Below are 27,530 nucleotides of genomic sequence, written 5' to 3' on the forward strand. Positions count from 1 at the left end.
TAACCTACCTCGTTCCGACTTTTAAAGGCATAATAAACCAATCGAGTAAGAACAACCTAAAACCTCGCAGTGTGTGGAGGGTAGAGGGCCTTCCACATCCTTAGAAACCTGTTGAATTATCTATGTTATAAATATTTACAATGTACAAATTGTCAATAATGGTATTAACCCATGCATGCCTGTTTCCTCTCTTTACCACAAGCATCTCTGCACTTTGTAAAGAATGAAAACGAAACTGAAAGCCAAACCGACTATAATCGAAGTCAAGATTAAAACTGAAATTGAAATTAAAGCTCAACTCACTCAATGCTGCAGCTGACTGCTGAGACTCGACTTGAGCGGTTCGACGAATGACGACAGCGCGCTCGCTCGGTCGTTTGGGTAAAGTGTGTGCATAGCGTAAGTCTGGCTAAAGGCAAAGTTGAAGCCGATGTTAAAAGTAAAGTTGTAGTGCGGATATTGTAAATATACACTCGAAAAAAATAGTAAAAAATAGTGGCAGAGCAATCAGTTATGTGAACCTGCTACCAAACACCAACACATGTGTGTGTGTGAGTCTGCAATTTGCTCAGAAGAACGCCACAAATATGCGGTGAGATATTCATGCCTCTACTTTAGTCAAATTTGTTTAGCTTGGTGCTTATGGGTTTAGTCGCGGTTTTGCAGGCGCAGCGCTCAAACGCAACGGTTTTATATAGCAAATTTAAAAGGTGTTGGTAAGCTAATGTGGAATTTAAAAGATTTTAATTGAACAATTTTTAAAATTTTGAAATGTGATTTTGAAATTAATTAATTTAATCAATTATGTAGTGTATTACTTATTTTGCAATAAGCTGTGTTGTATAAATAATTTAAAATAAAAATTGATAAAAATTATCATTAATTACCACGAGATCCCTCAAAAAACCAGCAAAAAAGTATACAAGAGATTATAAAAAATCAAAGTACCCACGCTACGATTCATCAATGTAAACTCATTCATAACGAAAATGTGAAAATTATCCAAGCAAGTGTGAGACCCTAAAAAGCCGTGCTTTGCAGCCGCAGCAACAGCAATAACGTGTAGAGACTTTCAATGGGAAAACAATTAAAATTTGCATTCATTAAGTGGTGGAAAAAATTGCAGGTGAGCAAAAAAGTAAATATAAAGGTAAATATGTATGTGTGTGAAACGCTGTGTAAAGAATTCGGTTTAAATTGCGCAGATACAGTGCATTCTGCAAGAATGTCATTAAAAACACAAAAAAATTAAAAATTTATTTTTAATTACATATATTAAAAAAAATTGGTAAAATTAAAAAATTAAATTTAAAATAAAAAATATATCAAAAAAATTAACAGCAAAAATAGTTTGATCGTAAAAATATTTTACAAAATTAAAAAAAACTTATTTTAAAATAATTAAAAATACTGACAAAAAAAAATTTAATTGCAAAAATATTCGGCAAAATTAGAAAAAATAAATTAATAATAATAGAAAAATTGAAAGAATTTAATATTATTACACAATTAAAGATATGGAAAAATATTAAATCAATAATTAAATAACAAAATGAAATAATTAAACAAATATGAAAAAGAATGGCAAAAATTATAAACTATAATTAATTAAATATTAAAATTAAATTTTTAATAAAAAAATATTTATTAAAATATAAAATAATAAAAAATTATATTTAAAAATTTTTAAATAAAGTTAAATACTTCATTGCAAAAAAATTTAACAAAACATACATGTAATAAACAAATAAAAAAATTTAAAAGAGTTTTAAAAATATTAAAACAATAAAAAATTAATTAATAATTAAATAAAGCAAATAAAAAAAATTATTAAATAATTGTTGGCAAACATTAAAATTAAAAAATTTAAATTATTTATTTTTACAAAAATATACAAATCCCATATTAATGTATCTTATTTTGCGCGACACCAATTCCAACCACAATAATCCATTGACTCATACTCCATTGTCGCTGAGTTTATTAATAAAAAAACAACAACAACAAATAGTACAACATGAACATTATAAAAAAAAAATAGGCAAAGCGCCATGCTATTGCAAAATCTTAAGCGCATATGAGCGTTCATAATGTCCACACACATACGTACACACAAAAATACATAACATACACACATGGCTATAATAAAGTACTTTAAAAAAGATCTAATAAAATGAAATCGAAATTTAAGCTGCTCGTTCGCCAATAAAAGGCTTGTGAATAAGTCAAGTCACAGCGCCAAAGGTGAAGTATGTAGCAAAATCGAAGCGATATATAGCTGAAATGCATATACACATATACATACATATGTATGTATATAGGTAAGCTTATAGCATTAGGTAATAAATAGCATAATCCACCCGCCGCCGTTGTCGTCATTGGCGGCTCCAGCGCTGATCATTTAAATCGGATCAACGCCGTAAATCAATGCATTCACTTGAGCTACTGTTTGATATTACGTATAGTATATAATATATTTCATACAATAATTATTGAATGCAGCGAGGAGCATGTAGAAGTATTTTCAAGCATATACCATAAATATGCACTTACATGCATGGTAATGCAAACGAGCACAAATGTTCGCACAAACAATATACTCGTCCGTTTACCAACAACTGACCATATGAAGAAATCTTTGTACAACGTTTAATTGCTTACTTTATTATTAAGGAAAATCGCCTAGTTTTTCTCGCCACATATTGAAATCATGCAACGCTTCGTTTGCTGCAACAAAAATTCAATACTTGCATTCAAAACATTCGAAACACGACAATTTAAACACAACTAATGATAAATTAAACAAAATTATTAGTCAAGAGCGTGTAATAAATCATATGTGTGTCCGAGTATACATCCAGATATATGTATGTGCATTAGGGTGGAGCGAAAAATTTTTTTTTTACTTAGCCTGAGGGTAAAATCTGTAGATTATAAAAAAAGAAAATTTTTGGAGAAAAAAAAGTACCCACCCAGTTTTAAAGTAAATTCTCGAGTTAAAATTTTTATTTCGTAAAAAATTGTTGATAAGTGTTCTAGAATCTGTGAGAGTTCTCTTTCTGGCCAATTCAAAGTTATCAACTTTAAGAAAATTTTTGTGATCATTATTGGAGTTTACAAAAAAGTTTTAAACGAAACATGCTTTCCTTAAGCGTTAAAATAAATTGTGAGTCAAAAACTGTCAAATTCGGTGTATTTTATATAAATGTTAAGAGTTTAAACCAAAAATAATTTTTTTTTGTCCAGATTAGTTAGATCTTTTTTTATAATCTACAGATTTTACCCCCAGGCTAAGCAAAAACATTTTCGCTCCACCCTAATGTACATATATACACATATGAATCGAATTGTATGTCTACAATAATTAAAATATAATTCTTGAGTGAAATTAGTTTTGAATCTAAATGCTGCATGAAGGTCGATGGCATACTGCGGTATTTTAATACAGCTGCCATGTGGAAACTCAACAGACTTAGCATATGCTGAGACAAGTTGAGACCAAGCAATTTGAGTTAATATATTATTAGAATTCCATCGAACTGATCAACTTTTTAAGAATGTGGGAATAGGCAGGCCGAAAAGTTCGTATTATTTGAAAAAAAAAAAACAGTTCTTTTCAGCTACCGAAAGCAATACATCGATTATAGCGATCAACCTACATTATGATATAATTTTTGTACGCCTGGTCCTTTGATCCAAAATAACCAACAGTCTCAGCGATTTCTTGCCTGCTACAATTCTATTGAGCCAGATCCAAATTTTACGCTAGATTTTGTAAAAATTCAAGGCAATTTTATGATCGTTTTTATTCATTTGAGACAATGCATTATAGTATCTATCGTAAGCTGGCGCTTTACCAAATTCACCTCCAATATTCTTGAACGATCTCCCTAACTCTTTCTTCCGAAACATTTTTGGTACCAGCTATTTTAATCAACTTCTTTTTCCGCTCATGCAATAATTCTGCAAATTTTTTGCAGTTAGTGTCTTTAACATCCTCGTTTGAAGTCTATAATAATAATTCGGAGCTTGCATCTTCACTAAAGTGTGAATATTATCCCGTGATTAGCTCACAATTGGATCACAAATGTAAAGCCTTACAGAGCATTTTTAATGACAAGTTAAAACTTACGACTTGGTGATTTATAATTTCAATACAAAATACTCACCAATTCCCCTATGGGTCGGTGTGGCTACGCTGATTTGGATTATTGGCATACAAATCCGCGTCTTTAAGAAACCTCACAATTTTCATATATATATATATATATATACCTATATAATATAACCTCCAATAGTCGTGTAAACATATAACGCTAAAAGGGTTTGACGCCACATTTCTTTCTCATAAGTTGAAAAATTCCTTAAAACTTAAGAGAATTCATGATTCCAGTGCATCAAGCAGATGAACATATAATATAGATGTATAAAAATATGTACTTTTTCATAATATATGTAGAAATACTGCCGTTACTAATTGTGTTTAGTGCAAAAGCAAGGCCGATGAAATTGCTAAAGAGAGCAGCCTTACCCCAATTTCATCTGATTAGGAATGAGTCGGTACTCCGTTGTCATCTCGCGATCCCCCATTAGATCTATGAACTTCCCGTAAGCTGGCGCTGATCAAAAACCAGAGCTTATGTGGCTGAGAGATCCTTCTGGCATATAATGACACGCAAGAGGTCCTCTGATATGTTTGCTAATAGCAAGGTTAAACTCACCGCAATGGTAAGTGCTCTGACTGTACATTGTCTCACAGACTTACATGTGAGTCTACATACATATCTTGTTGGTTGTAAATTGCCAAAGCTGTATGGATGTAGGCGAGGTATTATCATTTCGGCATTTTCCGCTCAACTGTCCAGCTTTGGCCAGACTGAGGTTGAAACATTTCGGTAGACACACCTTCGACGAACCTAGCGAAGTGTTTAGGATTGATATTAGTCGCCTTAACAAATTGGTGATAAGCTCAAAACGCTTCATCGTTCACAAAGGACTACCGTTCACAGTAGTCCAAGTGGAATGGATGCGAGGATCACTCTTACGACCTAACCTAACCTACTCCGTTTAGAAGTTAAATACTTACTTACACTTAAATAACTAAAAAATATGCGTACTCAAAATATGTAAACTTTCCGAGACGTTTTGTAATCGGTAACTCAAAAATAGTTATATTTGGACCTGTTGCAAACTGAAGAAAAATGTTGTGCTTTATGCGGCTTGATAGTTGTTAGGTGAAGTGTTCCTCGTTACTTAAGCTCTTTAAAATGCATCGGGTTGCAGTTGAAAATTCGCTTCAAAAATATTCCGGAAACAAAAACTACGCGGAGAATAAATTTTGTATAAGAAGATTAACAGTTAGAGTCCATCCTTCCTTTCGGCGCTATAATCGAAGAACCATTATTTCGTTAGAATTATCTTATCGGCCTTTGCTTGAATTTTATTTGTCAAAACGTGTACTTCGCATTCCTTCGTCTAACCCAGCTGCGAGTAGTTGCAGTTTAACATTTGAGAATTTACGGAATTTGGTTCCCCCTATATAATAGATTAGAATTTATCGAATATATTTTAGAATTCTTAAAAAATCTTTTACCGATATCACATATAGATTAATTCAAATTTTAGAAAAACAATTTCAAAATTGTGTCTTGGTAGTAAATGATTATTATTATTTTTGGTACTACTATCAGGTAATACCACTTGAATTATATGATTTTTATACACATACTTAATTGCCTAAATATAAAGGTAAAGCTTAAGAATGAGTGATATAGGTTAAGGTAAAAAATAAGTTATTGAATTTTATTAGAGTTCGAAAGCCGTCTACTCATAGATTCAGTTAAGTAAATCCGATCCATTTAATTGGTATATGCTTAAATTCACTAGGTCAAGGAAAGTGACAACTATTTTAGGGAATACTTCATTCAAGAATTTGAGAAAACTTAAGCAAATTCTTTAAAATTTGAAATCCTTTCGAGGTTATACATGCATACAATCATCATGAAACGCCACAAATCACTACTATACATGCACATATTATATAATATGTAATCGAACGACTGGTCATGGATCACGGTTCTACCCAGTATTTGTTCAAAAGACCTGTCAAAAGGCATTGCTAGCACGTTTGCTTACTTACAGACCTGCATATTTACGAGTACATGCAAATATATACCACTTCCATCATTTATTCGTACCCTCAACTGTGTACTTCAGCCAGTTACTTTGTCAGACACTTCCATAATAAACAAATCGTCGGAATGAATCGAATCACAATTTCATAGACGAAACGAAATGAGAAGTCAAGTAAAAGGGTCAACCACCAGCCAATTTGGCAGCTAAGCGGCACGGCTGCCAACAATTGCAACAACAGCAACCACGACAGAAATATGCACAGATTTTATTCGTATACATACTTGTACATACATAAGTACATATGTACGAAGTACCGAGTGACTACCGCAACCACAGAGCTGTTGACCAGGACAATTGACTTCTTTGCAGCTCCATTCATACACACAAACATAGTACATATATACAAGAATATATGTATTTAAATACATAAGTGTTTGCATTGCAAACTAACAATTTTGCAGCTATTGCAGACGGACAAATCTTCATGGCAAATTCGTGGGTTTTTTTTCTCTTCTTGGCCAATAACTTGGACCAGCATTCGCTTTCATTGATGGTGGGAACTGTAGGTTTGTTTTGTATTTTTTTTTTTTGTTTTTTGTTGTGGGTTTTTGGATGATGCAGACAGCGATTCGCCGCAAGCAAGTTGCGGCTGGTGGTCGTGACGGATGCGGTGGTGTTGTCTACAGCACCAAGCTGATGGAGGCACAAATAGTCAAATAGTTTGACAACCGAGCAGATTTTTATTTGCGATTTTATTTGTTTCAGTTTTGTTGTTTTAATTCTCATACTTCTTAGTTATAAGTCAATGAGGAGTTCCAAAACGAAAATTTTATGTTTTGTTGTTGTTGTGCAGTTAACGATGTTTTTGGTGTTTCGTAAGTTGTAATAAAATTGGTTTTTGATAACATTTCGAAAAATTCGATGGTAAAATTAAAACAGCAAATAATAACATCGTGAATTTCAGACAGATTTGCTCGTTATTTTGTTGAATAATTGGTTTTTAAGCGCAACCTAATATGACGAAGGTGCGCCTGGTAGCAACATGTGGCAATAAAACGTACATAACGGTATTATTGTATAAAACAATAGAAAGCATACTAAGCTGAATATTTTAGATTGAAAAATATATGCCAAAAAGTAAGGAGGCGCCAAGTTCGGGTGTAACCAAACATTTTAAAACGCGCGAGCTAATATTTTAAGGTATTGGAACAACTTTACGGACAAAAAAAAGAATGTTGAAAATATTTTAAAATTCATCGTTTGGCGAAACCGTGTATGGATCACAATTATATGGGGTACCTTAATTAAATTATATTGCTAACTCAACTGAATGTGTGTGATATAAACTCAACGAAAAGGACAGAATTTGATATGTTGGTATAAGAGGAAAAAATCAACTAGAGAATCAGGAATCATTATATAAAGGTTATGAGGTTTAGATCAAGGTTCAGAAGTTTGAAATACTTATATTAGGTATATGGGGGCACCACGAAATATTATTACTAGAAAACGATGTTCTCTGAGTTTCATTAAGACACCTCACCAAATGAACAATATTATAATTAATAATAGGAGAAATTTTCTCGGAATTTTATCTATTTTAGGCACAAGTACACACTTTTATTAAAAAGACACGCTCTCTAAATTGCATTAAGAAAACTCACATATTTACCTATATATACGGTATATGGTAAGATCCCGGAACCGGAAGTTTAGCAATAAAAAACGTAAACTTCGGTTGCACCGAAGATATAAATGTAATGCCAACTATATCTATAGGGACTCGATCTCAACTACTTCGAAGATTGCACCGTTGCCTTGAACAATAACCCATGCCAAATTCCTTGAAAATATCTCATCAAATGAAAAAGTTTTCCATATAAGCACTTTATTTCGATCCTTCAGTTTGTATGTCGGTTGGTTAGAACCGGGTGCAAAACTTCATATCTATATCCCACAAACTAAGGGGCTAGTTTGCATATATACAGACAGACGGACAGAGAGATGGACATGGCTAAATCGACTCAGCTCGTCAGGCTGATCGTATATATATATGTATATATTTTATGGGGTGTCCGATGCTTCCTGCTAGGTGTCACAAACTTTGTGGCAAACTTAATATACCCTGTTCAGGGTATGAAATATGTATATTTCCTATTCCCCATAGGGAAATTATTGACCCGTTTTTATCCATTTTTGACAGTTCGACACACTTTGACAAAAACCAAAATTTTCTTCAAATTTCCATAACAACATATGTCTCGCAGATTAATTCGGTATCTGAAGGCTTGCAAAGTTATCCGATTTCAACAGCTTTTAGCTTCAAAGGCACTCTTTGTACAAAGTTTGATTCCGATATCTTCTTTGGTAATTGATTACACAGTAAAGTGAAAGAATCAGATAGAATTTAAAATTGTGATATATGGGAAGTAGGCGTAGTTGCGGTTCGATTTCGCACATTTTCCAATGTAACATAAGAAGATCGGTATAAAGTCGAACTCGGTTTAAAATAGTAATGTAGTTCCTGGTTTTAGGTGTTACAAGCAACCGTGAACAAAATCTTCGCAAAGAAATTCAATCAAGGTGGCGTCCTTGTAGATTAAATCTATATATGTACAATATATTCTTGATTGAAGAAACGCCATTAAAAAATACGATTTTACTTGATTTTATTGAGCAAATTAAATAAGTTATTATAATTTTATCACTTTTTAATAGTTTTCATCTCATCAAAGCCTTATTGTTTGCTTTGCCTCTTTTTCTATTCTACAGCAACGCGAAAGAATAAAAAAATTACTGCCACACTAGTATTACTGCAACGCACGTCCCCATAGCCTTAGCGAATCACCAAACACATAAGAAAAGCAGATAAAATTAGTAAATAGCGTGGTTAAAGCTAGCAATGAGTTGCAATCGACATCTTAACTACAGCAGAACTTCGCCGAACATCAATAAATAACGAGCCGATACTTACGCCATACCGTCTAACTGGTTGGTTGGCGTGCCAAAGATGCGTTCACTTACGTAATCGAAATCAAAGTGCAATAGCCAGCAAATCCCGCTAACAAAGCCGTGCCTATAAGTGCACTCATGGCTATTCGCATCGTAGCTTCATTTGACTATTCTGTAGCTTCAACTCTTTCTCACCCGAAGCGCAATTGACATTTTCATTTTTGGTGACTTCTTGTGCACACGCTTACGGTGTGAGTGTGTTTGTATGTGTGTTGTAAGCGTCGAAGCAACAGCAGATCGCTGATTTAACTTTGCGAAATCGATTAGCACCGGCAAAACTTCAAAAGCACAACAGGTGAATAGTTGAAGGCATAATGGCTAGCTCGACTGGCGGCCGAGATGCCATTGAATGCGATACTAACGCTTCTGCAATGGCCATAAATATGGCCGAGACTATCAAACCAAACAATTACATGGTCAGCAGCAGAAAACATCAAAACGATGCCCACAGCAACAGCGAGAGGCCGAGTAAAAAACTAGAATCAGCGAAATTCGGGCATATGAGTGGACGCACAGCTGAGGGTCTGCGTCGGCAAGCGACCAAATATCCACACGGCCTGAATATCAGCATACAAACAGTGACCACTAATGAACACCAGCACACCACTAGTAATGGCAACAACAATAATAACAGCAATAATAATAGCAGTCTACATGCGAGCAGTGACCTGAATGCAAATTATGGCTACTCACGAGCTTCCACGCTGCGCAGCAGTTGGGGTGGCAACAACAATGACAAACGGCAAACGACCAGCGATTTGAATGACGGCATTAGACACACCTCAAATGGCAGGGATGCCGCAGCAACGTCGGATAACTGCCACCGCAAATATCGCATTAGTATGATCAGCAGTCCGGAAAATCTGGCCGAATTGCAAATGCGCCGCTACAAGTATCCACTCACCGGCAACTACTATCTGGACACACAAGATGCGACGAGTATGAAACAACCGCCCCCGTTGCCGGTGCTGCGCACATATCTACAGCGTTTCGGTCGTTGGAAATATCTACGCTGGCCCATCATATTTTTAGCGAGCACATTGCTATTCTTCGGTCTCATCACCTATTGCATTTGGCTGCACGATGTGAGCGTGGCGCGGGAGCGTTACCAGCGACGACGGCAGGAAGTCAGCAAGGAGGCACAGTTAGCCGATAATGAAGCGCAGCTCATCAACTTTGTTGCAAACACAGTGGACGTGTGGCAGCGTGTTGATGAAAGCATTGCAACCACAACAACTACTCCGGCAACCAGCACCACCAATTCAACCATAGTTGTAACCACAGACCACAATCAGCAACACCTACAGGAATCGACGATTTTACGTGCAATTAGCACTCAAGCGCGCCAACCGCCCAAGCAGCAACAACTGACAACATTCAAGTATGTGGTGCCTTCGAAAGGTGTCGTCGTCGGCGACAAAAAGCAGCACAAAGCGGATGTTGATAAAGACAGAGATGAGACTATGTCCGAAACCACGACATATGCCAGCGCCGAAGCGGCTCTGATACCTACTAATGTGCTGCATTACAGCGGTTTTAATGGACATCAGAACAGCTTTGGTGTGCCCATTGAAGAGGGTCACCGCATTTTGAGGCTCTTTAATAATGTAAGTACCATTGCATTCGATAATTTTGTATATTACTCTAATCAGTTTTGGACTTATGCGCTCTGAATCTGCAAGCATTCATGTTCTTTCTATATGGATGTAGGGCTGAGATTATGTTAATATTAGATAAGGTCCTAACCTCCCCCCACGGTACAGATCCCTGCGCCGGAGTTCTCGAAGATCCCACTTGAATAGTTGAAACACCGGTCCTCTATGATCTCAGAAAAAGACTAATATATTATTTCCAATTCGCTCGATTTAGCGAAGGGACGACATCAGAGACATTTCAATCTCAGTCTAGCAAAAGCTTGAGGAGAAAATAATATTAATAGTTACAACCAAGTAAAGACACTTCATGGATTCTTTTAATTGCATAAAGTGAAGATGTCTACAAATACTTCCTTTTATTTATACTACCATATTTTTCTCATACAGGGCCTTTCACCATATCAACCCTTTACCCCAACAACTAAGTCTTTGGCTAAGGTATCACCCACGATACCACCGCTTGCAAAATCTAAGCCAACACATTCCATGTCATCAGGCTTCCGTACCACCGCGCAAGATAACGGTTGTTACTCAACCACGCTGCCGATGTGTCAGGGTATCCTGGACTATGATTTAACATATAATTCCACAACTAAATTACAGTTTAACGATCAACAAGCTTTTCAGCAGCTAGTAGAATCGAATTGTTCAACACGTGCGCTCGAGTTTATTTGTGTAACACTAGAACCGGAATGCAGACCTTCGCATATTGGTATATTGCCACCTTGTCGGAGGATTTGCAAAGGTACTTACTACCAATAAATTATAGAAAAATCAGTTTAAAGTTGTTGTTTTCTTTTAATGTCTATCCCTTTCTGTTAAAGCCGTACTCGAAGCCTGCTCCATCGTCATAGCCAATTGGGACGCGCTCAACGAGCTGTTTGACTGCAATATCTACCCCGACTCCAACGATCCGCACAAATGTGAAGATCCCACGAGAAGACGCGATTACTGCTACGACAACGAATTCGCTTGCTATGACCGCACCTGCATACCGCAACAATGGCAGTGTGATAATATTAAGGATTGCGCTGCTGGCGAGGACGAAGAGAGCTGTTTGATTTGCGATCATCAGGATGAGTTCCGCTGCCGCTCTAATGAGAAGTGTGTGCCCGAGTCGGTGCGCTGTGATTTGAAATATGACTGCTTCGATGGATCTGATGAGGAGGAGTGTGATGAGTACGGTTCCGGAGATGAAACAGCGGTCACTTTCGATGAAGCTGCTTTAAATTCATTCCCACGCGTATTCTCCTATGCTAGTTTCCTATCGCCCAATCAAACTAATGAAGGTTTATATACCTACATCACGGCAGCTACGGACGATGAGAATGGCACGAAGTTTCAGGTGCATGAAATCACCAATCGCACTAGCGGCATATCTACCGAAGATGTGACAAACAGTGTTCCCGGTGATGGGCCAAAAGGTTTCGGTGAGCTTTTGAGTCTTACTCCCACTCTTTATTATCTCACAAATGTTCATATATATTTTGCAGTGAACTTCCGTGATAGCAAGGAAATCATGATGACTAGCGATACGGAGAATAAATTCAAGTACTCTTCGGCTGCCACCACCTCACGTCTCGCAACAACAAATCACAACAATAATAGCTTGATCAGCGGCAATAAAGTGTCCTTTGGTGCCACCACACCTCTGCAACCGGCCGCCTCAATGCGCATCGCCGTCACTACCGAACCGGTCAGCACATCCAAAGACGACATAGATAATGACGACAACAAGAGCAAAAAAGCGCCGGCAAACACTTGTGCGCCCCATCAATTGCGTTGTGTGAGCGGTGAGTGCATCACAGTCAATCAACTCTGCGACAAGGTGAGCTTATGCTACGAAGATTCACTCTGAAGTGCTTGGTAAAGTGTTGATTGTATTTGCAGAAAATTGACTGTCCAGATGGTGCTGATGAGCTGCTGTGTATCTACAAGGAGCAGCGCAGTTCGACAACAACAACAATGCGCAGCAGCACAGACGGTCCTTCAAGCCGTAGGCGGAGTGTGCGCACGCAATCGACGACGCCGGCAGCGACGACAATACGTACGGATAAACGCTCCTTGACACGTACAACAATAAAGAGAAAGGTGAAAACCTAATGTTGCAATAACAACAACGGCATCGTAATGGCTACTTGAATTTTTTATTGTTGCACACTTTCAATTTTATCTAACTGTACAGCGCGTGTGTGTGTGTGTTTTGGTTAAGTCCTACATAGTATTGTATTTTTCTTGTTGTTCTATACTCACCTGGCTATACTTTTCCAATATTCTTTTCTACATTTAAGCATTATATATAGTAATGAATATATATTTAGCTTATTTACTGCGTACCTATGTCGTTGCTTGTTTTAAACAAAAAAGACATTTATATTTTTAGTATTTTTATTGTTACAACTATATCTACGGATATATATAAATATTTACATATTTTAAAGAAAATGTTTATTATATTTCTTGATTCATACTCTTCTTATCATGTGTAGTTGATTTTAAGGTTATGTTTTAATATGCAATGCTGTAAATAATAACTTTATTTTATTATAAACTCGAAAAGTAAAAGTAAACAATGTAGTTTTATAATATATTTCGTACAACTAAAGGTTATTTTAGGTTAGAACAAGCAGAAAATCTTGTTTAGATGGAATATTAGATAAGCCTTGCCGACTACAAGCTCCTTAAAGTCCTTTAAAGATCAGAATTTGTAAAAATTTTAGTGAATTATATAAATGTTATTATATTTATACTCTGCGCGTCAGCAATAAATATAATATGGACACCTTAAAGCATCGTGCTGTTTAATTTGGTAAGTAATCTCAATTTCAGCCGAGAAAACGTAATCTTCCCTAATCTGGCTTTTATCTGGGCTGTATATAGAAAAAGCCATTTCAGTTTTAAAGATCAATTTAAATATATGCGGTTCTAGAAGATTTTCGATAAGGGATTTGCCAAAGATTTATAAAAATTTGGGTGTTTAGATTGAAAATGCAAGAAATTATATGACTGAACGAAATGAAGAAATATGCTGGATAGCAAGTATACTATTAAGTAGAGGCATTTAACGATAGTACGTGATTTTGTTAGATGACTAGGTTCCATAATTACATAAAGACATGTACAAATAGAAACATTTACATCAAATTTAAAATACGCTTAGACCTGCCATAAGTTCTGTTACAAGTTCAGGCTGTTATAAAAATGAAACTATAATAAATTTTTCAATTAAGTTAATTTTATTTAATATTAAATGAGCGATATACAAAATCTTATTCGAAATGGTTATATTATATTTTGCTTTCACACAAGCGCTGAAACGCTTCGGCCATTGATCACTAGCAGCACGCAAAATTTCTAATGGTATTGACGACGATTCTCAAACCAAAAATATTTTGAAACTCTCCAAATTTCGGTGGGATCTTCAACAAGCCATGCTCTACAATTCTGCAGCCCAATGGAATCAAATTGAACTTTCAGACAGCCAATCATCTGCAACTATAAAACCAGGAATATTATATTTAAGCTACTGCTGGGGGGGTTCTCCTTGTGTGCTGGAGCAAAATCTTGCTGGAAGATCCAATGCTCTGCATCGAAGGGAATATTGCTTAACTGTTTTACCACGTTTGTCACAGAAGACAAGTGCTGTGACGTCTTTACAGGAGACTCCCCACGTTAAACTCTTAATTAATAAACATTTTGTTTATTAAAAACTGCAAACCTTTTAATCTGTGAAAAGTTGACTTTTATGGTCGTTGACAGCGAAGAAGAAGCCGCTTGCATATGAAGATCATCTCGGACATTGATCTAGTCTATATATTCTATTCCCTTGAAATAATTTTCTGCTCTCTAAGGGGACTCTAAATAGGGTATATTAAGTTCGCTACGATGTTTGTAAAACCCAAAAGCAAACGTCGAAGATCCCATAAAGTATACATGCAAATGATCAGCGTGACGAGCTGAGTCGATTTAGACATGTCATTGCAACATGTAGGTAGCTACCATACAAGATGACCGATCAAAATCAAGTTCTTATATGGAAAACTTTTAATTGGCATACTATCTTCACGAAATTTGGCATGGATTATTTTTCAAGGCAACACTACAATCTGAGAACAATTTTTTTAGATCGGGGTACTATAGCATATAGCTGCCATACAAGATCTTAATAAAATTTATATTTTCCCTGTTAAGTAACCTTAATTCGATTTTAAGGTGGTTTATATTAAACCACATGAATAGAAATACCTAGCACAACGTTTTTTGTTATATGCAAACCGTTAGTCAGTTAAATTTTTAGATTTAACTAGTAGTTATGCTTATACCTATAGTTGCTATATAAAATTAACCTTTTTCTTGTTTAGTATTCAAATATATCTGAGAGTAGAAAAAACTGGAAAACTCTGCTGCTATCAAATCCCGTACGTTGAATGCGAAAAAAATTATAATGCCAAATTATGTAGTTTTTCCTTAGTTTTCAATGTATACCATATGTTGAAATGTTAGTGTTATTTAGTAAGGCCATGTTTGCTGCCAGACATGCCTCAGTCTCGGCGATTTCTTTTCAGCAACCATTCTCTTCAAGTCTATGAAAAAGTCACTGGGACCAGATCTGGAGAATACCGTGCATCTGTAAGTAATTCGATGTGCCATTGCATATAAATTTATCATAATTTTCATTAATTTATCATGCAAGGAGTCCATTACCCAAAAGTTCATGAATGATATCTTCAACACGTTCCTTGGTTATGATGTTTCAAATTATTTTCTGGACTATTTCATGTTTTCGTCCGCCTTTTTCAGACGACTTCAGTGCTTCTATGGCCTAGTAGGAATTTAGGTTCGCAAGAGACCGGCTCATAAAGAAACTTATTAATATTCGCAGAATTTTTTCAAAAGAAATTGGTATCTCATTAACAATCAAGCTCCAGTTTTTTTTTCATTATGTTAGAAAATAGGCCATATCTCCGGAAGCATTTTTTAATTTCTATGAAATTTAGTGCACATAATTTTTTTTTCCTTTCAATTCTTGAAGCGAAGAAGAAATTCTGAAAGATTTTATAATTGAATTTTCTCTTTAAGATTTTTTCTTTAAAAAACAAAACTTATATACATAACTACATACTAATATCTCATTAAGTACAGTTTTGCACGTAAAAAGTAAATGGCCTAAAATTACATTATTTAATACTTGATCCGAAGATCTTTGTATTTAATTACATTTTTTACACGTCTCGGCATACTTTCAACTAAATGTTCTATTTTTCCTTCGGTATACTTCTCCATTCGATTTGTTCTCTGCTCCATAGCTCCTCCATATTGATTGGCGCTGTTCGATATTTGCACAATCTCCTGTTTACAATTGCTCACAAATTTCCAATCGGTTGGATGAGCTGAAATCGTTTACATTGGAGCCAGTGAGTAAGAATGGCGGTGTGTTTCGCATCGTTATCCTGTTGAAAAACGATCTCTTCATTTGGATAAGCACACTTCTCCATAAAGTCCGATAAATTTGATTGTAGACTATTCAAATAGTATTTTTTTTCCAGTGATTTTTACTAACGGACCAATGTTCCACCAAATGAAGCACCCCCATACCATGAGACGGCCGTCACCGTATTTTACAGTCTCTCGCACATGATGTCGTTGAAGGTTTTCATGTGGGTGACGCCAGTAGTACTGTTTGCCATCCGATTGGAAACGAGTGATTTTCGATTCAGCCGACCAGATAAGCTTTTTCCAGTCTTCTATGGACCACTTTTTATGTTCCTTACAAAACTTTAGACGCGCGTTAATATTTTTATTAGATAAAGCAGGTTTCTTTTGTTTAATGAGCTCTCCAAGCGGTCCATTCGCTGACAGTCTTATTTATGGCGATTGCAGTGTTCTATTAACCGCTGTAGTGAGTCTTCTGACTATGTGCCTAGCATCAGCATTTGTTAACAATCGTGAGAGTCCTCGCACGTTCGGGGAACCAACTACTTTGCATCGTTTTTTTATAGCCACAACACTGCTCACAGCTAACTTAAACTGACTAGCAATCGAAAGGCCAGAAACAACCTTTGCTTTAACCTCGGATGAAACTTTTCACATTTTGTAAGAAAACACTGATTGTCTAATATCGTATGTTTATGCAACTGATAATCAACTAAAACTAAAAGCTAACCCACACTAAGTAAGCTCATTAAAAAATATGTTATGTTTTACGGCATCATATCAAATTCAAGGCATATTGAATTCATATTTAGTAAAACGAGCAAAACTGAACTGAGTGAGTTTGTTTTAGATTTGGTAGAACTATTCAATTTTTTTTTTTTGAAATTTTATTAGTATTCGAATTTTGTTGTAAATTAAACAAAGAACTAACACTTTAAATTAACGTTTGAGCTAACAGTTAAAATGTTAGATACTGAAAGTGCAGAAGTGGTGCACAATCGAACGGTTTTGCTCGCCACTGTATATACTGTTTGTATATTAAATGACGATTCCCTTATAAATGCGCACAAGGTAACAAATTGTAGAACTCAAATGAAATGTTGAATAAAAAATCGATTTTGATTGATCGTTTCATCGGAAATCCGATTTAGTTTTTCCTCTTTTTTGCCAACATTTTTTATTGAAAACAATTTATGCGCATGCATTCATCAGCCCCTGCTGACATTTTCGCACAAAACGGCACACAAACAACACACACTTCCATGTAAATGCATGTACAACTGCAGGCTGCCCCTCGCACTCGCTTACATAATCACTTAATCCCAGCAGGGCGTATTAATTTTTCGGTTTCTGGCAGCAATATCTCATGACACCTAATTATTTTCTCTTTTCAGCACTTTTTACACATTTTTTGCTACAATATTTTTATACCTTTTTACAGAGGAAACAGAATAAAAATGCAGCGTATTAATTGGAACACGCTGAAACGTTTAATTGTGATTTGGATTACTCAAAAAGTTTGCGATATTCGCCAACCGATAAACCAGCGGCAAGCGGCAGCTGTTTGTCGGCAACTACCACCGCCACACCTCCGCACAATTAGTTGATATCAATCACTGCTTCGGACATTTCGGCCGGCACTTTCGTACTTTTCACAAAATTCTCCAGTTTCTTGGCAAAATGCAACAGAAACAGTTAAATAAAAGGAAAAGGGTTGATAGCATATATTTGTACGAAGATAAGTGAAGGGGTAAGGTTAGCAAAAACATGATTGGGATTCGATAAACATATACATAATACTTTAATTTTTTTTGTAAAAAGGCAAAAGGCTGTCAGATATCAGTGTTTAGCTTTAACCCACTAAAGTCACTAAAGGTCATACCATATATGTATCTATGGATGTATTGTGCAAAGCCTACCTGTCAGGTTCACTGATTTCCATTTTCGTCACGTGACCGCCGGCAGCTTTATACTGAGGCTGGTAGTTTCTTGAATCCATTCGTTGTACCAATCGACTTTTAAGAATATGGACCCCTGTTATTAGTGTCGTTGTCCTATCAAAACTGCAAACCTTCACACTGCTTCCTATTTAATACGGGATGAAAAAATTCCCTGGAATGGATATGATCATTGATTTTCCTTTCTTCGGAGTAGCGACTATCGTGGAAAACCAATTTCATAGTCTACCTCTAAGATTAACAGATTTCCATTATTATCATGACCACCGGTAGATTTATGCTCAAAAGTTTCATTTATACCTGGTCATCACAGCATTCGTTGATGCTATCGGCCTAGAAGAATAGCGGACCCCTGTTAATAGTGTCCTATCAAAAGCGAACCTTCACACTGCTTCCTATTTCTTCAAGAATTTTCCTGTTTTCGGCAAAGCGAATATCGTGAAAACCAATGTTCAAAGTTGCTCTGTTAGATGAAAGTCAGTATCTTCAATATTTGTTTCCAGGTCATTATTTTGTTTGTTTTTAATGTTGTTGACTCCAGCTCAATTATTAAAGATCAGTTCCCATTATTCAGCTAATTCCATTATTGTGAACGGTTCCTACATACTCGGTACATCTGTCACGTGATCGAAAAATTTCCTAATTTAGTTTCACATACATAGGTGGACGAGGGGCAAATTAGGTGTCAAAACGCTTTCCCCACTTAGGTAAAGTTACTAGTTTTCGAAACTTTCATCATGTTAGGAAACAATCAGGCAAGTCCTATACAAATTTTGTTAACACTTGTGGCTTGTTTGGGGGTTGGAGTAAATCTGATCCATACTGTTTCGGGTAAGAGTACAAGTTTTGCTAAGACTCTTTCGGAACTTTTACTTCCCCCAAAATTATCTTATAAGTCGAGTCCTAAGGACTTCCAACAACGATATCATGTCGTTCTTGACACAGAGTTTTGCTCTGCAGTGTTTTTTTTTCGGTTGCATATTTGTATTGCATTTTTAATGTATTTTTATTGTACATAATTAGTATAATTAAGTTTCACTTTTATTACATGGGTGTCATTATAGTCAACTATCAAGACATAAAGTTGCTTATTATTAATCACTTATTCGAAGTCATACATACATTTGTATATGTGTACACATATATATTTTACACGATTTCCGAATAACGGTACATAAATAAGGTAATTAATTTGTGAACTGCTACACAAGAGTTGCCCAAACAAGAAATCAAACTGCTCGAGTGCGTAAAACGATTAAGGTCGAGCTAATTTTTCACAACTTGATTTGAATTAATCTTTTATTTTTGCTTTTTTCGGTATTTACAGTTAATCTGTTTAGACATATACCTACACGAAAAGTCGTTCTGAATAACCTGAATTCAATTTTCGGTTCTAGGTAATAAAAAATTATGTTGTGCATAGTTGTCTCATACTTACATACATTAATGAATAAGTATATAAATATATATATATATTAACCAAATATTTTGGACATCATTAATTAACTAACTGTAATTTGGTTTCGCACTGCTTCAAATAAAAACTATGTAGAATATTATTTTTCTTTTGAGTTTTTGGGTTCTTATAATGTTGTTTTTTGTTACTGCTGAACTAAAAAATCTTTTTATTTAACATCTGACTTCATAATTTCTGAGAAGTGTATGTAGGCACTCGAAAGCTACTTAACCATAAATAAATTTGTTTGTAAAAAATTATTTTTCAATTATTAATTTCAAAATCCATTAATCATTAATCATTTTTAAGTCTTTAACGTTTCATGGACAAATTTTTTACACACAGATTTCAAGATTAGAAGTTTAAAATTATTTGAATGAAATACATATATTTGATTAAACTAACCCAACCTCTTGGTACCGAAAATTAATAAAATTATACAATGCACCAGTACCAATATAATAAATATATATACTAATTTTCGTTCTTCTCGTATAACGTTGACTGAGATATATACCTTGATTTTGTCCTCATAATATTTTAAGATTTTCGTACCTATTTTCTATTGGAAAGGGTGATTGTTTAGGCATATGGTTTTTACGAAAAAATTAAATGCATATAATTTTATGCTATGACCAAGAATTTAGCCCATATAGGACACCAAACAGTGACTTTTTGAGGATGTAACGGCGTCTCAACAATCGCTTGTGGATTAAGTGTCATCACTCCAAATGCGACAATTTTGTTTACTAAAGTACCCATTCAACAAAAGTGAGATTCATCGCTGAACATACTTTTTTTGTGAAAATCAGAATGGGAGGCCAACTCGTTTTGAGCCCATTCGCCGAACATGTGGCGCACTTCCGTAAAATCTCCCACAAAGGGGATGGACACAGCTCCATCATGCAATGGCGAATGGACTCGTTCGGGTCTTCTTCGAAACTCTGCTCTACAGCAGGATGCGCATTATCCACGATAGTAAACGTGGTGCGAAACCGTATCATGGTTGCTCAAACCAACTTCGAAAAAAGTATGGCTTAATTGAAAACTATGCGTCTATCGGTTCGGCTGCACTCGAACTAACATAATCTCCTTTTTTGCTTATTTATTATACCCTGAACAGGGTATATTAAGTTTGCCACGAAGTTTGTAACACCCAGAAGGAAACCTCGGAGACCCTATAAAATGTATACATAAATGATCAGCATGATGAGCTGAGTTGATTTAGCCATGTCCGTCTGTCTGTATATATACAAACTAGTCCCTCAGTTTGTATGCTACCGATCTGAAATTATGCACCTGTCCTTTTCTAACAAAGAAGCTGTTTGTCGGAACGGCCGATATCGGACCACTATAGCATATAGCTGCCATACAAACTGAACAATCGGAATCAAGTGCTTATATGGAAAACTCTTTCATTTGACGAGATATATTCACGAAATTTGGCATGGATTATTATTTGAGGCAACTATGTAATTTCCGAAGAAATTATTGAGATCGGATGACAATAGCATATAGTGCCATACAAACTGAACAATCGGAATGAAGTGCTTGTATGGAAAACTCTTTCATTTGACGAGGTATCTTCATGAAATTTGGAGTGTATTATTATTTAAGGCATTAATCTAATCTCCGAAGAAATTGGGCACGAGTTATTTCTTAAGGCAACAAATTATTCTCCACAGAAATTGTTTAGATCAGATCACTATATCATATAGCTGCCATACAAATTGAACGTTCGGAATCAAGTTCTTGTAAGGGGCCTTTGTATTTGTGAAGTGCCACGCCTATTGTTTAATTATACCCCGAATTAAGTGCGCCACGAAGTTTGTAATACCCAAAAGTAAACGTCGCAGACCCTATAAAATATACCATATAATACTGTGCACCAAAACTACTTTAAAGTGACTTAACTCCTAAAATTTTAAAAAGTTTGAGTTACAGTGAGAAATGGCGGTTTTATTAATTTTGATTATGTAGTTGAAATTTGTTTTTAAAAATCCATTGTTTTCCAAAAAATGAAAAAATCCAAAAAAAACTGCAGTTCTGAAAGTCAAAAAAAACTTATACAGTTTGGATAAATTGACATTATTCACTCTTTAAGGAAAATTAATACTTTGTACGTGGACCCCTCTATCGTAGTTTACAGTCGATTATCCATAGAAAGACTGAATTTTGTGTAATTTCAGGAGGTATATTTGTCCACATTTTCTGCAGAGCAGCCTTAACCTCATTTTTACTATTAACTCGTAACTTTGTCTCCATATAGGCCCAAAGATATTCAATGGAATTAAAATCTGGACTCTAGGGAGGATGCAGCAGCACTTTTTTCACGTTGTACACAAACCATTTCTTAACCACTAAAGCAAAATACTTCCAGTCGTTATCCTGAATAAAGCGCTAGCCACCATTAAAATTGAGTTTAGCTGCTGAAGGAGCCAAATTGTTTTTTTAATTGTCTAGTAGTTCATACTTTACATAATTCATTCAATGAAATCAAATTCCGAATTAATACTTCAAACAACTTTACTTTCAACCTGGGACAACCAAATTTTTTGGGCGTTCCACTACCATCAAGTCTTCCAACTTCACCAGCCTTTTTGAATGTAGCAACAATGTACTAAACAATAGTATGTGTTTTTTTTTGAAAATATTGCCAATTTCACTAGTACTTTTGTTCGCTTACCAATATTTGACTACCAGAGCTTGTAAATCTTGAGATATTTGTTTATTCAACATTTTTTCTTCAATAACTAAATAAATCATTTGACCATACGGGAATAATACCAGACATTTAAAATGTTGACAACGTAAGTGTACAAGTTTGTTTTTGGCTGTTCAAAATTTAGGTAATTTAATTTTTAGCGAAATTGATTTATTGTTAAAATAACTATCAAAATACGAAAAATAAATAACATTCTCATACTTGTACTCTTGGTTGCAGCTTAAAAGCTGAAATAGCTTAAGAGAAAACTCCCTTTAAAGTCAAAACGTCTCTCCGTACAAATTTTTTTTTTGGTTCCCTGTAAATGATCAACGTGACGAGCTGAGCTGATTTAGCCATGTCCGTTTGCCTGTCGGTCTATCCGTATGCATGTATGTACAATATATACGCTAAGTTTTTGAATTATTGATATGAAATTTCGCATACATTTTGAGCTAAGAGTAGTTATTTCACAATTTTCACACCATATCGAAACGTAACATTTCCAGCAAGCTTGTATTACACAGTAATATAATATAATTTCTCTTATAATAATATATATCAATTATATTCCGAAAAAAATGTTACGAAAGGATAAAAAATAAAATAATTAGCAAATTAGTTGATGCTTCAAACTGTATATGAAAATAGCTTAACGGTATCTTTCAACATTACACTCTCTAGAATATTTAATAAATTCTCATTATTTTAACAGGTTTCATATTATTAACAAGCTAATAATAACTTTGAAGCATTCCACAGTATATTTACAGGCACTACAACCTCACTGAGGACCAATACTTGACCTAATTAAATGAACCTCAGTACCCGAAAGTTGCTTACATAAGTATATTATGTAATATTGCCGCCTGTTAGAGTACCAACTACTACTCTACTACATAGTGTATCGATTTACTGATACGTACATACATACATACATACATACCTATATATTAACACACTCCACTATCACATTTCCAATTTCCAGCGACAATCGGCGTAATTTTGATTGATTTATAATTAAATGCAAATCGATGATAAGATTATGATAAATGGCTTTCTGTTGTTGGCTCTGAGTATTTGATGCTGGTAAACAATTACAACAAAACAACTGTTAACTATGCTGAAACGGGTTTAATGAGCGCGCCGAAAGCCAATTGAATTTGTTATTAATGCCAGTCGGCACGCATTCGCATTCACTTATGTATGCCTGTATGAATGTATGTGTGTACATATTCATTCGCACTGCGTTGGCCAATTGAACATTCATTGGCCACATTAGACGTTGTCCTGGGCGATACGCGCGTTTTAATATTGGCAATGACAACTGCGAGTGTAATTTTATCGGCAAGCCGACGTTAACATTGCAGCTTGGCTCACCATTGCATATTCATTACCCGAATAATTGGCAATGCATGATAGAAAGGAGACAATGGATTGGCTCTGGCGCAATTTAATGCTCATTAAAATTGTAGATATGTTTATGTGCCTACATACTACAAGTATAAGTGATCAGTTGTGTTGTAGCTATAAATTTTATTATTTATTTTATTTGTTTGAAGGTATTAGTTAGCTATTTGTGAGTAATTATTGCAACAGAAATGTCAGGCATAAATAGATATTAAGTATATATGAAAGTAAAATTCGCAAAAAATTGATTCGGGTAGAGGAACTTAGTATTTTTCGTATAAAAAAATATTAAAAAAATTTTTTTTAAGCCCAGTCTAATGAATACACTAGTTTTCCAACATCCTCATAATTCAGCCATGGCTCAGCTGAACAACTTTGAAGTAAAGAATTAGTAGAAACGTCAGGTAACCATTTATATTAAATTATAGATACATACATACATCATATCTTTAAGGTCGATTACCCACCTCATCATTAAATTCAAATGCATAAGAACTACATATTGTCTCATATATTTTAATAATACCGAAAAAAAAGAAGAAAACTGAAAAAAGAGTTAAAATATAGATGACAGCGATAAATAAAACAGATCCTCTTTGGAAATGTAACGCCCTAGTAACAACGCTCTATATATTATACATTAGTACTAAAGTTTCTTAATTGAGTTAGAAATCATTAACATAATTATCTATCACTCTTGCTTTTATATCAAATCCTCACCATGAGGTTGGTAATCCAAAAGAATATCGATCTTGGCAGCACCTATATGCCTACGTCGGTCGTCTCTGCATTGCGTACGAAGGCGCAGTTAGAGATTTCAAGTTTCGCCAGGTCTGCATCCACTTGATCGGGTTGTCCCTTTCTTCGTCAACCACCCGGGGTACCAAATCCAACATTTTAAGAGCTGAAGTGTTTTCTTCCATTCGAGCAACATGGCCAACCAAATCCGGTTCTCCCCTTTGCCAACGTGTAAGTGGTCAAAAATCGTTCGGAGAAATTTTTTCTTAAACGAACCTGAAGAATGCTCATCACTGTTCGTCATCGTCCGTGCTACTTGTCAATTGCCTATTAGGTTTATAATAGCACCTGATGCCAAGAGTGATTCTCCGATTGATTTCGTGACTGACATCGTTGCTGGCATTTATACGGGATCCCTGATAGACAAAGACTTTCACTACAAACTGTCAACAGTGACAGGTTTACCAATCGTTCAGATTCTTTGTTTGATCATGATGGTACTTCGCTCACCACCAGACCCATCTGCTTCGCTTCTTTTTCAAAGTATTGAGAAAAATATCTGGTTTCAAATTTAAAATAAAAGCTCTAACGAACATACGTATTATATTTCCAAAGCTAATGAAGCAATCGAAACCAAACTTGTTGACAGAAATCTTTAAGATATACTTCTAAAAGACGAAACTCGTTAAAACCAACACCAACTACAAAACTACTGGACTAATATGACCCATTTTGGGAACTTACTAGCTCTAAAATTTGAAAAATTTAAGTCCCACCAACTGATTTGACTTTACATTAGATACCTTGTTCACCTAAACACATGGGTCAAATCTGTCCATAATTTCGGAATCTGCTTTACTCTAAATATAATCATTTGTGAACAAAAGTGAAAAATTTTAGTGAGGTTAAGTCAACGCTTTGATTATTGTATTTTTTAATACTTTTTAAGCTCCTTTATATTTAAGAGAGAAAAGTCATTATCAAATACGCCAAAACTTAATGATCCCCAACTACTTTATTTCAGAAAATGCAATAACTCTGAAACCGCGGCTACCATTTCATAATAAGTTCGAGGGTCTTGAGTACAGTTTTGAATAAATCAGTAGGTAATTCTTTTAATTTATCTCTAAAGTCCAAAAATATAGTAAACAAATAAATTAAAACAAAAAGAAATACAAATACAACAACTATGCCTTTAAGTTTGTATAAGTTTATGAGGCATACCAATTGATGATAACAGCTGTTCTCAGAACTTTCTCTGCAGCAAAGATTATTTTGTTCTACACCCAAGTATTTCGTTAAAAATGGAGGGTTTCAACATCAGAAGTTTATATGCATGCCATAATGAGTTCACGAAAAGTGTAACAATAAACCACCTTGAAATGAAAATACATTAAACACTCAGCACTTTCTTGCAGCACACACACATTCATACTTCCATACATATGCCTATGGTATATCTCTTCCATATTATGATCGAACGAATTTTATGCTACTTCAGTTCAATACTCGCACCGATCAATATGATAAATTACATGTAGAAATGCCAATTTAACAATGCTTGCAACTTTTCTTTATAGCGCCGTTGATAATGGCGAAAAAGGGTGCGCCACCACTCGTCGGCGGTCAAAACCTAAAGCAATTGTCTCGTCCCTAAATACCAACAATGAGTGTGAAATTGAAAATGGTAACAGGAAAATGAACGAGGATTCACACACATTAACACACACAAATACATATGTGCAAAGAGTAGGCATATTGGCCGTCTAGCTTCTGGCAATGTCCTGCTGATGAGCGAAAGGTGTTGTAATGGGCTCACACAGCAGTTACGCATCATTAGACGCCACCAAGATATGAAATGAACTCGGTTTGGGCTACCCACGGTCAATACTGCGCATTGCTTGCATTCATAGTATTGCACTCGCTAGCAGACACATTTCGATCCTTTGAACTGCAAAATATGACAGATGTCGTTTTCTTCACAAATGACCTCAAGACTAGTAAGGGTGCACTACTTATGGTACATCTGTGTATGTATGCTTGTGCCACTTTATTTGAAATTAATATCCGAGCAAGCACGAAGTCTAATATCCTTTAATTTAAAGTAGTTTTATGTTATTTGTTCGACCCTCGAGTACAAATTAGTTAGCAGAGTCGTCTTTAATTACTAAAACTTACGAAGCGTAAAAGAGAGAGGTGAAATGCTTACAGAGCTATAGAGATATTACGGTTGTCTTGCAGGATGTTAAAGTAATTAGCGCACATGTATGGACTATTGACTACTAAGGTCATTGCTGTAGACTTACAAGTTGAGAGTATACGTGTATGTTTAGGCATTAGCAGGTGATAATTTTGACATCATATTTCTAAAATTTTCATTTGGTAGTCTACGAAGTTTTCACTTAATTCTTATAAAGTTATTATAAAATCATAATGGAGGTTATATTACAGTGTCTACAAGGTATCTCTCAAAAGCAAACGAAGATTGCTTCCAAATTACCTAACCCTTGAAAGTGAAAGCGGTTGCCTTCTGAAGATGAGAACTTAAACATTTAGCGATTAAGCTCTACATTAAAGCAACTACAATGGCCCTGGTATAAACCGACTCCTTTATCTTTTCATTACTGTTCACCGATTTTTTCCTTAACAAGTTCTCCTTTGAAAGATTCTAAATTAACCCGCTGTATAACCTAACTGATTTTTTGTATCAGAGAACCTATATCATACTTGTATGAACATAAATATGGTATGAAATACGTTCTCTGATTGCATTATCGCTCGTCTGTCTACTAAAAAACTGATTCAGAGATAGAGGAAAGCTCGTTGCCACATATATTATATATATATTCACAATCTCTGTATCTATGTAAATCCATTGATATACATTTGAATTCGATTGACTGCCCGTGTCTTTTACTCAGACTTCGCTAAAGTGGTTCCGTGTTTGAACCCAGTTGCTTAGAAATTTAAGACAACATTATTTTAATACTGTCAACTACTTGCAAGGTACGCTCCAGATGGTTCTGAAG

General features: G+C 35.2%; 1 protein-coding gene across 1 annotated transcript; it reads left to right on the plus strand.

Annotated features, from left to right (window-relative positions):
• Positions 1–329: 329 nt before the first annotated feature.
• Positions 330–13,221, plus strand: LOC106618015 (uncharacterized). The gene is made up of 6 exons (XM_014235522.3): positions 330–1,126; positions 8,908–10,754; positions 11,190–11,547; positions 11,627–12,232; positions 12,296–12,630; positions 12,693–13,221. The coding sequence occupies exons 2-6, from the start codon at positions 9,462–9,464 to the stop codon at positions 12,903–12,905; spliced, it is 2,805 nt and encodes a 934-aa protein (XP_014090997.2). The 5' UTR covers positions 330–1,126; positions 8,908–9,461; the 3' UTR covers positions 12,906–13,221.
• The last annotated feature ends 14,309 nt before the right edge of the window (positions 13,222–27,530 follow it).

The sequence above is a fragment of the Bactrocera oleae genome, chromosome 3 (assembly GCF_042242935.1).
Source record: "Bactrocera oleae isolate idBacOlea1 chromosome 3, idBacOlea1, whole genome shotgun sequence".
Taxonomy (NCBI): Eukaryota; Metazoa; Arthropoda; class Insecta; order Diptera; family Tephritidae; genus Bactrocera; species Bactrocera oleae.